The 12,464-nt window shown below is 63.0% G+C and overlaps 1 protein-coding gene across 1 annotated transcript in view; it reads right to left on the minus strand.

Moving 5' to 3' along the window:
- Positions 1-597: 597 nt before the first annotated feature.
- The window catches only part of EFNA2 (ephrin A2), a 22,899-nt gene continuing 11,032 nt past the window's right edge, over positions 598-12,464 (minus strand). The window contains exons 5-7 of the mRNA XM_023192698.1: positions 4,381-4,694; positions 1,619-1,684; positions 598-719 (exon numbers count right to left, since the gene is read on the minus strand). Coding sequence (XP_023048466.1) covers positions 598-719; positions 1,619-1,684; positions 4,381-4,694 — 502 coding nt within the window. The remainder of the gene's footprint in view (positions 720-1,618; positions 1,685-4,380; positions 4,695-12,464) is intronic.

The raw sequence follows: 12,464 nt of genomic DNA on the forward strand, positions 1-12,464 counted from the left end.
TGCGGGTGGGCGATGGGGTATGAGGGCCCCCCAATCACAATTAGGGGCGCTCACCACGCACCCCTTCCGGCTCAGACTCACCCAACCTGGAGCACCAGGGGGGACCATGGTGGGCTGCAGCCAGAGCCCCACAAGTGGGGTGCAGAGCAGAGAGGAGCAGCTGTGTTCCCGACCCCACGTTCCGCGTTCCCCTCCCCCAGGCCGGGGCACAGGGACCCCGCCCCGCTGCAATGGCAGGGAATAAATTAAATTAAAGACTCAAGTCTTTTTGATCCAACCATGAAAAATACACTAAAAAAAAAAAAAAAAAAATCGCCAAGAGGTTCCCGGGTTCTCCGACACCCCAGAGGAGATGGCTTGGCCAGGGGCTGCATCAGCACCCCAGCCCCTTGGGCCTCGGGGGGCTCTTGGTCCTCCCTGAGGGCTGGTCCTGGGGCGGGTGGATGGCCCCTGCCCGGCGGGGGCAGCACCAGTGGAGGGAGAAGCAGCGTCTCTATTTGGTCTCAGAGGCGGGGGCCGCAGCTGGGTCCGGAGGGCCGAGGTCAGGCAGTCCAGGTGGGGCCGCCCAGGCAGGGCCGGCATCCTGCGGGGCTGGGACTAGGAGCCCAGGAGGGTCCAGAGCAGGGGCATGGTGCTGAGGAAGAGGCGGCAGCCGCCTAGGCGGCTGCACGAGTTATTGCTGGTGAAGATCGGCTCAGGAGGCTCGTACAGGGTCTCATCTGGGGGTGGCAGAGACAGCACGCTCAGCGGCGGCCCAAACCCCACTCGGCTGCTCCCGACGTGCTGCCCAGCCTCAGGGTGCACATCTGCCCAACGGGCTCAAAACCCCACCAGGCAGGCCCTCGGCTCCCTCTTGGTGCCATCCCTGATGCCCACTCTCCGGGCAAAGTCACTTGGCCTCAAGTGGGGGACCTGGCTGTTGAATTCAACATTCACTCTTTAATCTTTTTTTTTTGCGTTATTATTGTTGTTAATATTATTATTATTATTATTATTTGAGACAGAGTCTCACTGTCGCCAGGCTGGAGAGCAGTGGCACCATCGGGGCTCACTGCAACCTCCACCTCCCGGGTTCAAGCGATTCTCCTGCCTCAGCCTCCTGAGTAGCTGGGATTACAGGCACACGCCACCACGCCCATCTACTTTTTGTATTTTTAGTAGAGACGGCGTTTCACCATGTTGGCCAGGATGGTCCCCATATCCTGACCTTGTGATCCACCCGCCTCAGCCTCCCAAAGTACTGGGATTACAGGCGTGAGCTACCGTGCCCGGCATGCTTTGTTTTTTAGAGACGGAGTCTTGCTCTGTCACCCAGGCTGGAGTGCAGTGGCGTGATCTCGGCTCACTGCAGCCTCGGCCTCCTGGGCTCAAGTGATTCTCTCACCTCAGCCTCCCAATGTGCTGGGATTACAGGCGTGAGCCACTGCGTTCAGCCAACCTTTACTCTTCAAGGTATGACATATTTGTAAGATGGGGAAATCGAGGCTGGGGCAAGCAAGGCAGGGCAAGATGGGGAAACCTGAGGCCCCCTGTCCTGGCTCTTCTGAACATTCACCGGTTCTGTGGGTTTAGGACACAGGTGGGGGCCTGGATCCTGCCCTTTCCCTTGAGCACTTACTGGTGGGCCGCACATACACCTTCAGTCGTAGGCAGGGCCGGTCCACAGCATTAGGAGGCGTGGCCGCTAGAAGAGAGGGGATGGGGATGAGTGGGGAAGTGGCTCTTGGTGCCTGAGACCTCCTGGGGCTGTACTCCCTTCCCCACCTTGGTGAATCAACCCTAACCCCAGGTGGAGAGCCACCCATAAAACTCCTACATGTACATCAAAGCCCCAGACACAATGCCCCCCTGTTTCCCAGCAGTCTCCTGCACATTCACCCCGCCCCTCCCTCTGTCCAATCCTGACTCCAAAACCTGGGGGTGTCTGTGTTTTTGTTCTGCTCTGCCTCACCCCAGGGCAGCACAGGGTGAGCTCAGAAAATGATGTATTTGTTTTCAAGCAATCAGCAAAGAGGTGATGTATTAACAGTCAAATGATTGGCCTGGGTTCAAATCTCTGCCCTCTGAGAGCCTGTGGACAAGTCGCTCCCTCTCTGGGCCTCGCCTGGCAACACAGTAGAGTCTCTGGGAAATGGTGTGTGTGTGTGTGTGTGTGATGGAGTTTTGCTCTTGTCACCCAGGCTGCAGTGCAATGGCATGACCTCAGCTCACTGCAACCTCCGCCTCCCGGGTTCAAGTGATTCTCCTGCCTCGGCCTCCCAAGCAACTAGGATTACAAATATGTGCCACCATGCCTGGCTAATTTTTGTATTTTTAGTAGAGATGAGGTTTCACCATGTTGGCCAGGCTGGTCTTGAACTCCTGACCTCAGGTGATCCGCCCGCCTCGGCAGCCCATAGTGCTGGGATTACAGGCATGAGCCCCTGCATCTGGCCGGGAAAGATTATTTCCATACAGTTCTTATGCCCAAAATTCCAGCATCACTGCCCCTGCTTCTGGGCCCACAGAAGCCTCCTGGAGTGCAGTGGGGGCGTCCGCAAGCATCAGGAGAGGAGGAAAGGACGCCTGAAGCCAGGGCCACTGGGGTGTGCGCACGTGTGGACAACTGAACAGGGGTGGGTCCACGTGCACGCACACATGGGTGTGGTCTTGCTGTCTCTGCCGGGCCCAGGGCGCCCAACGGCCTGGCTTTCATGGCCACCACCTCTGCCTGCCCCCTAGAAGCCCCTCACACTGGAAGATGAAGATAAAAAGCACATAATAAAAATAGCATTCGTCACAGAGATAGGACGAGTAATTACAATAATTATGAAACTGCCGTCTCAGAAAGAAAAACATAATTTTTCTTATATTATGAGGACTTAATTTAAACACCTTCCCCCACTCCTCAACCCGCTTCTTCCTTGAATTCAAAGGGAAAGATCCAACTAGAGCAGAGAAGGGAGACAATGGGGCCTTGTAAAGTTTAATTTCACACAGCAGGAGCTGGGTGTCAAGGCGCTGGTCCCCCTGTAGCCTGGGGACACAGACCTCAGATCCCCCACCCCACTCCCCATCCCTCAGGCCCCAAGATGCTGAGAAGCCAGGGTCCCCACTCCACGGGAATCCCTCAGTCTCAGTGCCACGGCGGAAGCCACGAGTGTGACGCCATCATCTCTATCTCGGGTGGGCAGTGGCTGGGCCCCCCATTCCCCACCAAGGTCACAGATATCATGGCCAAGCAGGACCGGGACTCTGAATGGCGCTGCTGTGTTCCCCACCTGCCGCTGGCCTTTCATGGGGACGAAAAGGCCACCTTGGGACCCTCTGATGAGCAGCAGGGACCGGCAGCCTCCCTAAGCCCGGCCCACCATGGGGTCCTGCAGGTGTGAAACTCCCCAAGGCTGCTGCTACCCAACCTTCAGATGAAGAGCCCACGGTCCTCAGGGATTCTCCAAGCCTGGCATGGGTCCCGGGAGATGTGGGGCTGGGTGCGGGGTGGGGAGGACCTGGAGACCCCTACCCAGTCTGGGTGCGGCTGGTGCTGCAGAGGCCCTGTGGGGTTTTTTCTTCTTTTAAAGACAGGGTCTCACTCTGCCATCCAGGCTGGAGTGCAGTGGAGTGATCAGAGCTCATGCACTCCAAGCAGCCCTCGCACCTCAGCCCCCCGCACAGCTGGGACCACAGGCCCAAGTCACCATGCCTGGCTAACTGGTTTTATGTCTTTGTAGAGAGGAGGTCTCCCTAGGTTGTCCATGCTGGTCTCAAACTCGTGACCTCAAGTGATCCTCCCGCCTAGGCCTCCCAAAGTGCTGGGATTGCAGGAGTACGCCCCAGCACCCAGCCTAGCTGTGGCTTCCACCATGCTCCCCTCCCCTGCTGGGCTCTGGACGCCTCAGTTTCCCTCCTCAGTGGGCTGGGACGCGGGCACCCTGGTCTTGCTGTCGGGAGGGTGAGACAGGTCTATTGGTCCAACCGCCAAGTGGTCTGAGCTGTAGGCTCGAGGTCACAATAGTGCAGCCTCAGTCCCCCTCCAAGCCTCAGTTTCCCCATCTGCAACGAGGGACGAGGACAGTCCTGGCCTCCTGGGATGGTTGGGAGGATGGCGGGTCCATCATGCACTTGACACCTTGGGGGTCAGTGGCCAGCGCCAGCCGCGTCCCCACTCCGCTGCCCCGCCCACTCCCCGGCCCCACCCCACGGTCCTGCCCACTCCTCGGCCCCACCCCGCGACGGCCCCGCCCACTCCCGGCCCCACCCCGCTTCCCCGCCCACTTCCCGGCCCCACCCCCGCGGCCACGCCCACCCTGCACCGCCCACTCCCGGCCCCACCCCGCTGCCCCGCCCACTCCCCGGCCCCACCCCCGCGGCCCCCGGCAGCCCCGGCCGGACCCCACTTACAGATGTAGTAATACTCGTGGCCGGGCCGGAACTCGAAGCCCAGGGAGAAGGGCGTGAAGAGCTGGAACTTCTCCGAGAACTTGAGCGGCCCCCCGGGCGCGGCCGGCCGGTTGCACTCCCAGCGCTTGAAGCCGCGCTGGCGGTGGTCGCAGGAGGCGTGGCCCTCGCCGTTGACCATGTACAGCACGTAGTGCTCCATGCGCTCGGCCGGTGGCAGCGGCGCCCCGTAGTGCGGGCAGTAGATGTCCAGGTAGTCGTTGATGCTCACCTCCACCGTGTAGCCCCCGCCGTCGTCCCCCTCGCCTGCGTGGAACCTGCGGGGACGGGGCGACCAGAGGTCAGCGCCGGGAGCGAGGAACGGGACACGGGTCAGGGTGCGCGGGGAGGGCCGGGGTCAGGAGGAGCACGGGGGATGGATCAGGGTGCATGGGCAGGGTCAAGGGTCAGGAGCACAGGGGACAGGTCAGGGTGCGCCAGGGTGGCCGGGGTCAGGGGACACGAGCACAAGGGACGGGTCAGGGGACAGGTGCAGGAGGAAGTCAGGCCGGGGAATGGGGGAGGGTCAGTTCGCAAGGTGGACTCAGCCTGGGGCCCTGAATGGTGATAGCGGCTAGCAGGTGGAGTTGCACACCCCGGTCACGGCGGGCTTCAAGGTTGGGCGCCAACGGTCTCTTGCCTGGCACTGCCCCCCACCTCCTGCCTCAGTGTCCCCAACAGCCCCACGGCAGGGCCAGCAGCGAGGTGGGTGTCCAGGCGGGTGACATCTGTACCCCTGGGTGCAAAGGGCCGGCGTGGGGTTCCTGACTCCAGGCCTCTGCACGCGCTGTCCCTCCACTAAGAATTCCCTCTCCCTAAACTTAGCATCTACCTAACATGCTCAACATCGGTGCCGCCTCCTCCAGGCAGCCCCCAGCCCTGCTTTCCTTCTGCACTCCCGCCTGTTGAGAAGGATGGGGGCAGTGTGGGGGACACAAGTCGGGCGTTCCAGCTTGCTCTGGGGCAAGCTCTGCCACCACCCTGGCCTCAGTTTCCCCAAAGAGAATGGGGCTTGACGTGAAGAATCCCCACACCCTCCTCTCAGCACCCCCAAAGTTCCACCCGCCACCCCCCCCCGCAGCCCCCCAGAGTTCCACCCGCCGCCCAGTTTGGAGGCATCCTGGGCTCCACTCCCAGCCCCAACACTGCCCTCCTGTGAGACCCTGTGAGCCCCACACCGCCCCCTCCTATCTAGAACCCAGAAACCTCCTGAGCCCCGGAATCCGGTGGCCTCCGGGTCTCCCTCCTGGGTGCCTGCACTCCTGACACCTCAGTCCCCTAGCCCTGCCTCCAAGCCTTTGCCCTGAGGTCCCCCAGACGCAGCCCACAGGCCCCTTCCTCCAGGGAGCCCCCTGACCCAGCCTCGTCTGTGAGGATAGAGGTCAGTCAAGGGAGGGACTGGCGGCTCCCCTCCCCTCACTGCCTCAGGCGATGGTGGCAGGAGCCCTTAGATCTCCCGGCTGTGGTCCCCAGGGTCCCTGTCATGTAACCGGCGGCCCGGACCAAGCGGGGCACCAGGGGGGGCCCTGAGAGGGGCTCATTAGCACATAAAAGACTTGAACAGGGAGGAATGGGGGGGTCCCCCACACCGCTCCTGCCTCCTCCCTCCCTGCACAGGCAGGGGAAACTGAGGCCCCATCAGAGTTGGCAGCACGTGGGCGCAGGCTGCTCCAATCCCGGCCCTGGCACTGCCTCTGGGCCTGGCACAGCCGCCGCCACCCTGGTCTGCAGGGGTGAGTCCACCACCGGCCCCACGCTGAGTGCACTAATTGGCACAGCAACTCGAGAGAGGTTGGTGGAATTATCAGATGGCATTGGCCCGGCCCCCCGCCACCCCGAGATGCCGCGCCAGGCGGGGCTGAGGGTTCCTGGGACTCCAGGGGTGAGAAGGGGCAAGCAGGCCTGCTAACTCGCACCTCAGTTTCCCCACTAGTGATCCGGCATGAAGATCTCCAGAGCAAAGAATTTCAAGGCAGGGGGGGCGGAGGCGGTGAAGGCACCCTCCAGCCCTTCCCTACCTGGTTGGATTCGCCCAGGGACGGAGAGCCTCCCGGGCCTCCTTCATCCCTGTGGGCCCAGCACAGAGGACAGTGGGAGGGGGTGTTGCAGGGAAATCTCCCCAGGGAACCAGGCTTGGGGGGCAGGGGTCCGTCCAGGGCTTCGGAACCTTGCAGTTCTGGGCTAGGGTCTGGATTTCAGCCCTTGGGTCTCGAGGCCCATTCTCCTCTCAGAGGCTCCCTTTCCCCTCTGTGCAGGAGGATGGTCCTCCCGGCTGTTGGACACTCGGGATGCGTCCGCACAGATGCGGGGGCAGCCCCCAAACAGGCTCAGATGGAAACGGCTTGACCTCAGCCCACCCCTTGGGCTACCCCATTGGCCGGCCGGGCACAGGCGTCTCATTGACCCGCTGGCCCCTCGGGCACGATCGATGCAGAAGCTGCTCCAGCCTTTTTGAAGTCATTTTCGTTCCTGCCCAGCCCAAGTGAAAGCCCATTGATCAGGCGGTCGATGGCAGCCAGGCTCAGCTCCTACCTGGGACTGCCCGCACCCAGGTCACCCCGCAGGGGAGGCCTCCGTGGAGGAACCACAGGGACATCTGGGCTCCCCACCGCCCTCTGGCTTCAGTTTCCCCTCCTGTCCCAGCAGTGATCCCCAGGGAGCCACATTCAACCCAGAAAAGGAACCTGGCTCCTAGCAGGAGGCTTCGTGAGACAGAGCAGCCTCGGAAGGTGAGCCCACAGCACCAGCCCTGTCGGTCCCCCGCCGGCCTCTTGGTTCCCCAATGGTGCCTCCTTCCCCGGCGTCTGACACCACCGTGTTCTCTCCTCCCGTTTTGCCTTCGGTAAAACGTCAGAGACCGAGGCTTCTGTGTGGCTGAGCGGCTGGGTGCCCAGGCCCCTCCAGGATGCAGCGAGGGTCTGCCAGGGCCCAGCCTCCCCATATCCCAAGCTCGCTCTTCTGAATGCAAAGCAGACCCTGTAACACGTCGGCAGCGGCTCAAACCCCTCCATCCATTCTTGATCCTCAGAATAAAATGTACACTCCTCCAGGCCTATATGGCCCATCCGCTCAACCCTCCTCATCCTCCTCTCTCCCAGCCACACGGGCCTCCCAGCTGTTCCTCTTCCCACTGCTGCAGTGCTGTTCCCTGTGCCCCGCCCCATATCACATCTGTTCCTTTACAGGGTTTGCTGTCTGAATCCTGGATCCTGAGGTTGGCCTTCTCTGTCCCTTCCCCAGGGCCCTACACAGGCCCTGCATACAGTGGCACTCAATATGTGTTTCTTGCCTGAATGAGTGAATTAAAAAGGTCAAAAGGTGAGGACTTTGAAATGCCAGAGTTGTCGGCAGCAGCCCGCAGGTGTGTGTGTTGGGGGGCAGGTCCTAGGGGAACCCCCACCCCCAGCTCTGGCTGCTGGCGTGGGGCCATTTTTTTCCCTTTGCGTCTCTGAAACAGCGGCGGCCTTGCTGTGTTGGCATTCCCGGTTCCAAGTTGGCGAGCGAGCCTGAGGCGGGCGCGTTGCCCCTGTTCAGGGTGGCGCCTGCAGCGGGGAGGGGGCCCCCACCCCAAAACTGCGCCTGGGGAGAGGCAGACAAAGCCTTAGCTTCCTCCATTAGTGATAAAGCCTCGATATGCAAATCCTCTCTGGGAGCAGCAGAGAGAGACTGAAATTCTCACTAAGGGGTTAATGACTGAATTGGGATTTTTTCCCAGACAGAGCGGGGTGGCAGCTTTTACTCCTCCGGGTTCCCTCTGCCGGCCACACCTTCCCCCCACGCTTGCTCAACCTGCGGGTGCCAAAGTCCACGCCTCCAGGCAGCCCTCCAGGCCCCAGGCAGAGCCTCACCTAGGCAGAGCCTCACCCTGCTGCCCACCCGGGCGGGCCTCCCGGCTGTCACCCGCTTCCAGCAAGCGGCCTGGAGCTAATTAGCTCCAATCGAGCAATTGTCAAGTCATTAGACGCTAATAGCTAAGCGACTAATTAGGAATCTCACCCTGAACTGGGTTGGGGTGGGCTGGGCCGCCTTCCAGGACTGGAAACTGAGGCAGCGGTGTGGCCGGCAGCCAGGACCCCGTGGGTGGGCAGGTGGACGCCTGCGCCCGTCCCCATCTCTCTTCCAAGGTAGAGAAGCTCCCGGGGAGGCCCAGGCCGGCCAGATGAGCAGGCAGCCTGGGTCCTGAGGCCCAGCGTGGGGCTGAGGTCGCCTATCCCCTCCTGCCACCCCCAGCAAGACCTGCTGGGATGACAGCACCCACACCAGCAACCACACCTGGCTTTTCCAGGAACCAAAGAGATGTCCCCCGCGACTGAGGTGTGGCGCTTTTCCTCCTGCCCAGGACCTGGGTGGGACCTGAATGGAAATCAGCCCCCAGGATGGTGCAGGGTCTGCCTGAGAAAGGACAAGTATGGCCTTGTGGTGCATGAGGGTAAACTGAGGCAGGGCCCTAGAAATGAAGCAAAAGAGGAAAAATGCAACCGCAGGGAAAGGTAGACCGGGCAGGGTCGGCCCCACCTGGGCCTCCATCACCGTGGGCGTGGGTGGCCCCGGTACAGAGTGCGGCGGGCGCAGTTGCCATCAGTCACCCACCTTCCGGCCCCTCCCAGGGCTGTTCCTGGCTCCCCCTGGGCCTGCCCCAGGTGGGGACACCCTGGACTGTGCCCAACTTCCGGGTGGCCTTGGGTGAGTCACCATCTCTCAGGGTCTTGGCTGCTCTGTCCATAAAGTGGGGGCCACCGACTCACAGGGTAGGTGGATGAGGGATGCACGGAGGTTGGGGGCCGCGCCACTGAGTCTCTTGGCCAGACCTCACACCAGCCTGGTCTGGGAACAGGCGTGGCACGAGCCCCCCCCATCAGGGCCGGCTCGGCCACAGAGTTCAAACGCCTGCTTGAGGTTAAAGCAAAAACCCCGCCGGCTCGTCTGGTCCTCTGCAGGCTCCCAGCCGTGTGTCTGGGGCGACGGGTACGGTGGGCACAGGGATGGGAGGGGCTCAGCCCTTCCCCCAGCAAGGTACAAAGCCCAGCTTTCCCTGAGGACCCATCTGCAAAAGAGGCCGGTCCCACACACAGGACCGCAGGGCAAGGCCTGGCGCATCCCGGTTCCCGAGGAGGAGAGAAGCCGTGTCCCAGGGAACACACGGCCACCGGGGCAGGACCCTCGTGGATGACAAGGAGACCACCAGCTCCACAGAAACGCTGCCATCCAGACCCCCATGAATGCACAACCCGCTGCCTCCGCTGTGACCCTGAGGGACCCACGTCGGGCCGGTCCCCTGCAGACCTGTGGAGACGTCAGCCCAGAGACGGGGGAAGGTCAAATCCCACTGCGTTCACGACCCCCCACCACAGAGCCTCTGTTCCCTTCTCTGCAAACTGAGGCCGCCCAGGGAGGCCCGAGGTGGAGGCGGACGCCTGGGCCACTCGTGGCACCCCAGGATGCGCAGACACGGGGCAGACAGAGACCAAAGAGACTGTGAGACACAAAGACCACGGAGCCTCGGCGGAAACCTCCTCCCCACCACAGGATCTGCCTCGGTTTCCCTTCTGGGGCGGGGACGCTACACCCCTGGGACTACCCTCAGGCCTTTGCCCGTGCACACCAGGCCCTATCAGACGAGCTGCACCCACCGCAGGGCTCCGTCACCCCTGCTTCACGGAGCAGGCCTGGGGGCTCCAGGCTGCTGAGCCACCTGCCCGACGTCACGGCCAGAGAGTCTGGGCACCCCACGGCCTCCAGGACCCCATCTTCAGGCCCCGAATCCCCCAGGCCCACCGCCCGGCTCTCCTAGCCCCCCAGTGCCGAGTGAACCAGCTTCTCTCAAACAAAACAAAAAACCCTCATGCAGCAAAACACGGCATCACCCCCTTCAAAGCTGCCTCCCCCAGAGGCTGAGGGACGCCGGTGGAGCCACGGGGAGCTGGATGCTACATTGACCTCGGCCCTCTGCCGGGGGGCAGCTCCTCCCTCGGGGACCGAGCCCTCGCCCAGGTCACCGTTTTCCAACTGGTGTTTGAGGGGAGCCCAGCTGCTGTCCACACCCGAGGGCCACTGGGTCCGTGGGGAACCCCAGGAGGGTGGCCGAAGCCCAGAGATGCCCGGTGTGGGCAGGCGCCTACCCAGTGCCCGCAGCCCAGTCCACATGGCTGCAGATTTCCAATAAGAAGGTGAGGACTCCCGGGGCCCGCAGGCCCCTGCGTCCACCCTGCTCTGAGGTTCAATGGCCGTCTGCACTTGGGCCCTGGTCCCATCCCCAGGGGATGGAGGAGAGGGAGGGCCAGCAGCGGGGTTGCTGTGGGCTGTGCCAGGGCCACCACTGCCCCCACACTGCCAGCCCTCTAACAGCCAGTGCTGCCCCCAGGCAGACACGCTTACATGCACCCCACACACAGACACGTACACACACCTGCACAGATGAAATGCATGCATGCCACAGGCAGACACGCACAGGGACCTCGGACACTGCAGACGTTCTGTGCACGGGCACGCACGTGCAAACACGGGTGCTATACACAGGCACACACATGCACCTCATATGCAATCACGCAGACACGTGCAAACACACCAGAGCTGTGCCCTGTGGCTTCACGCAGCCTCCTGCCACACACAGACACATGTAACCTGCAGCCGGATACGACTCCAAGGCGTACCTGCACACCACCTCCTCCCCCGCCCCACACGCAAACACACAAGAGCAGCCGTGGGGATGCACACGCAGTGTCGTGAGCAGGACAGGTGAGGGCAGCCGGCCAGGCCCAAGCCCCGGACGCCCCAGCCCAATGCGGCCCGGCTGGGAACAGGCCCAGAGACGCCTAGCTGCCAACTCAGGTGTATCCAGCCCAGGTCGGGGGTGGGTCGGACAGACGCTGTGCAGTCACCACGGGGGGTGGCAGGGCCGGCTGGCCAGACCACCGAACGGGGCCCCACCTTATAGCGGCTCGAGGAGGTGGGTGCGGGGCCCCCTGGGTGCAGGCAGCGCACCTCACAGCAGGGAGGGTGTGATGTGGAAACAGACCAGTTATGGCCTGGGCACAGGTGCCAGGCCAATGGGCAGAAGGGCAGCTGGTGATGCTGCGGCACTGCCCGGGCCTGCAGGCCCATCAAGCACACGGAAGCACACGGTCCCGTGGTGCCCACGCTGCTGTCTGCCCCCCATCGCAGCCGCCCCCATCTCCCAGTGCCTTTCTGTAGGCCCCTCTCAAAGACTCGGGGTCCCTGCATCCCCCACACATCTGCCCGACCCCATCATCCCTCCCCGGCCAGCCCAGCCTCATACAGGCCTGCTGGCTGATGCCAACTCCACTCCCCAGGCCGATGCCCCCCCACAGAGTCCCCTTGGATACGGAGGCCCAGCGCCACCCCCTGCCATGCCCGACACCCCGCCACCCAGGCCCGGGTCACGGGCAGGTGCCCTGGACACCAGATCTGAGAACTGCAGAGACTCCCGATGTCGGCAACGAAGCCCCGATTCTGGCCGGATCCCGGCTTCCCCGGAAGGTGCTCACCCAGCCCTGGGCCCCACTGCGGGGTGTCGGCTCCGTTCCCAGCAACCCTGGACACCGCAGGCAGGCGAGGAAGGAGGAGGCAGCCCCGGTGCTGCCCAGGTCAGCTGTTCAGACCAGCAAGGCCGTTCCCTCGGGCAGCAGTCTGAGCTGGGCAACCAGGTCAGACCCAGAGCAACAGGAGGTGGCTGGGCCAAGCCAGGCAGCGGGGAGGCCACTTCCTTCTCCTGGCCGGGGATCCTGCCCGCAGCCTGCAGCCCTGTGGCAGGTGGGGCAGCAGGGCGGCCCTGGCGACCCCCTTCCTCCCCCGGTTCCCGGGTCCTCCTGTGTTTGGCGTTTGCTAGAACAAAGGACAGGCCATGCTGGGGACGGGAGATTCCGCAGCTGAAACCAAAAACTTGGGCCAGGGAAGCGCTGCCCGCTGGACTCCCCGCACGGCCAGCGACAGCCTTAATCAAACCCACATGTGACCGGCACAGTGGGCGGCTCAGGGACCCGCTCTGAGGTGGGCCAGCCGTCCCCCAGTGGCCCAGGGTCCCTGCCCTC

This window comes from Piliocolobus tephrosceles, chromosome 21, assembly GCF_002776525.5.
Source record: "Piliocolobus tephrosceles isolate RC106 chromosome 21, ASM277652v3, whole genome shotgun sequence".
NCBI classification, from domain to species: domain Eukaryota; kingdom Metazoa; phylum Chordata; class Mammalia; order Primates; family Cercopithecidae; genus Piliocolobus; species Piliocolobus tephrosceles.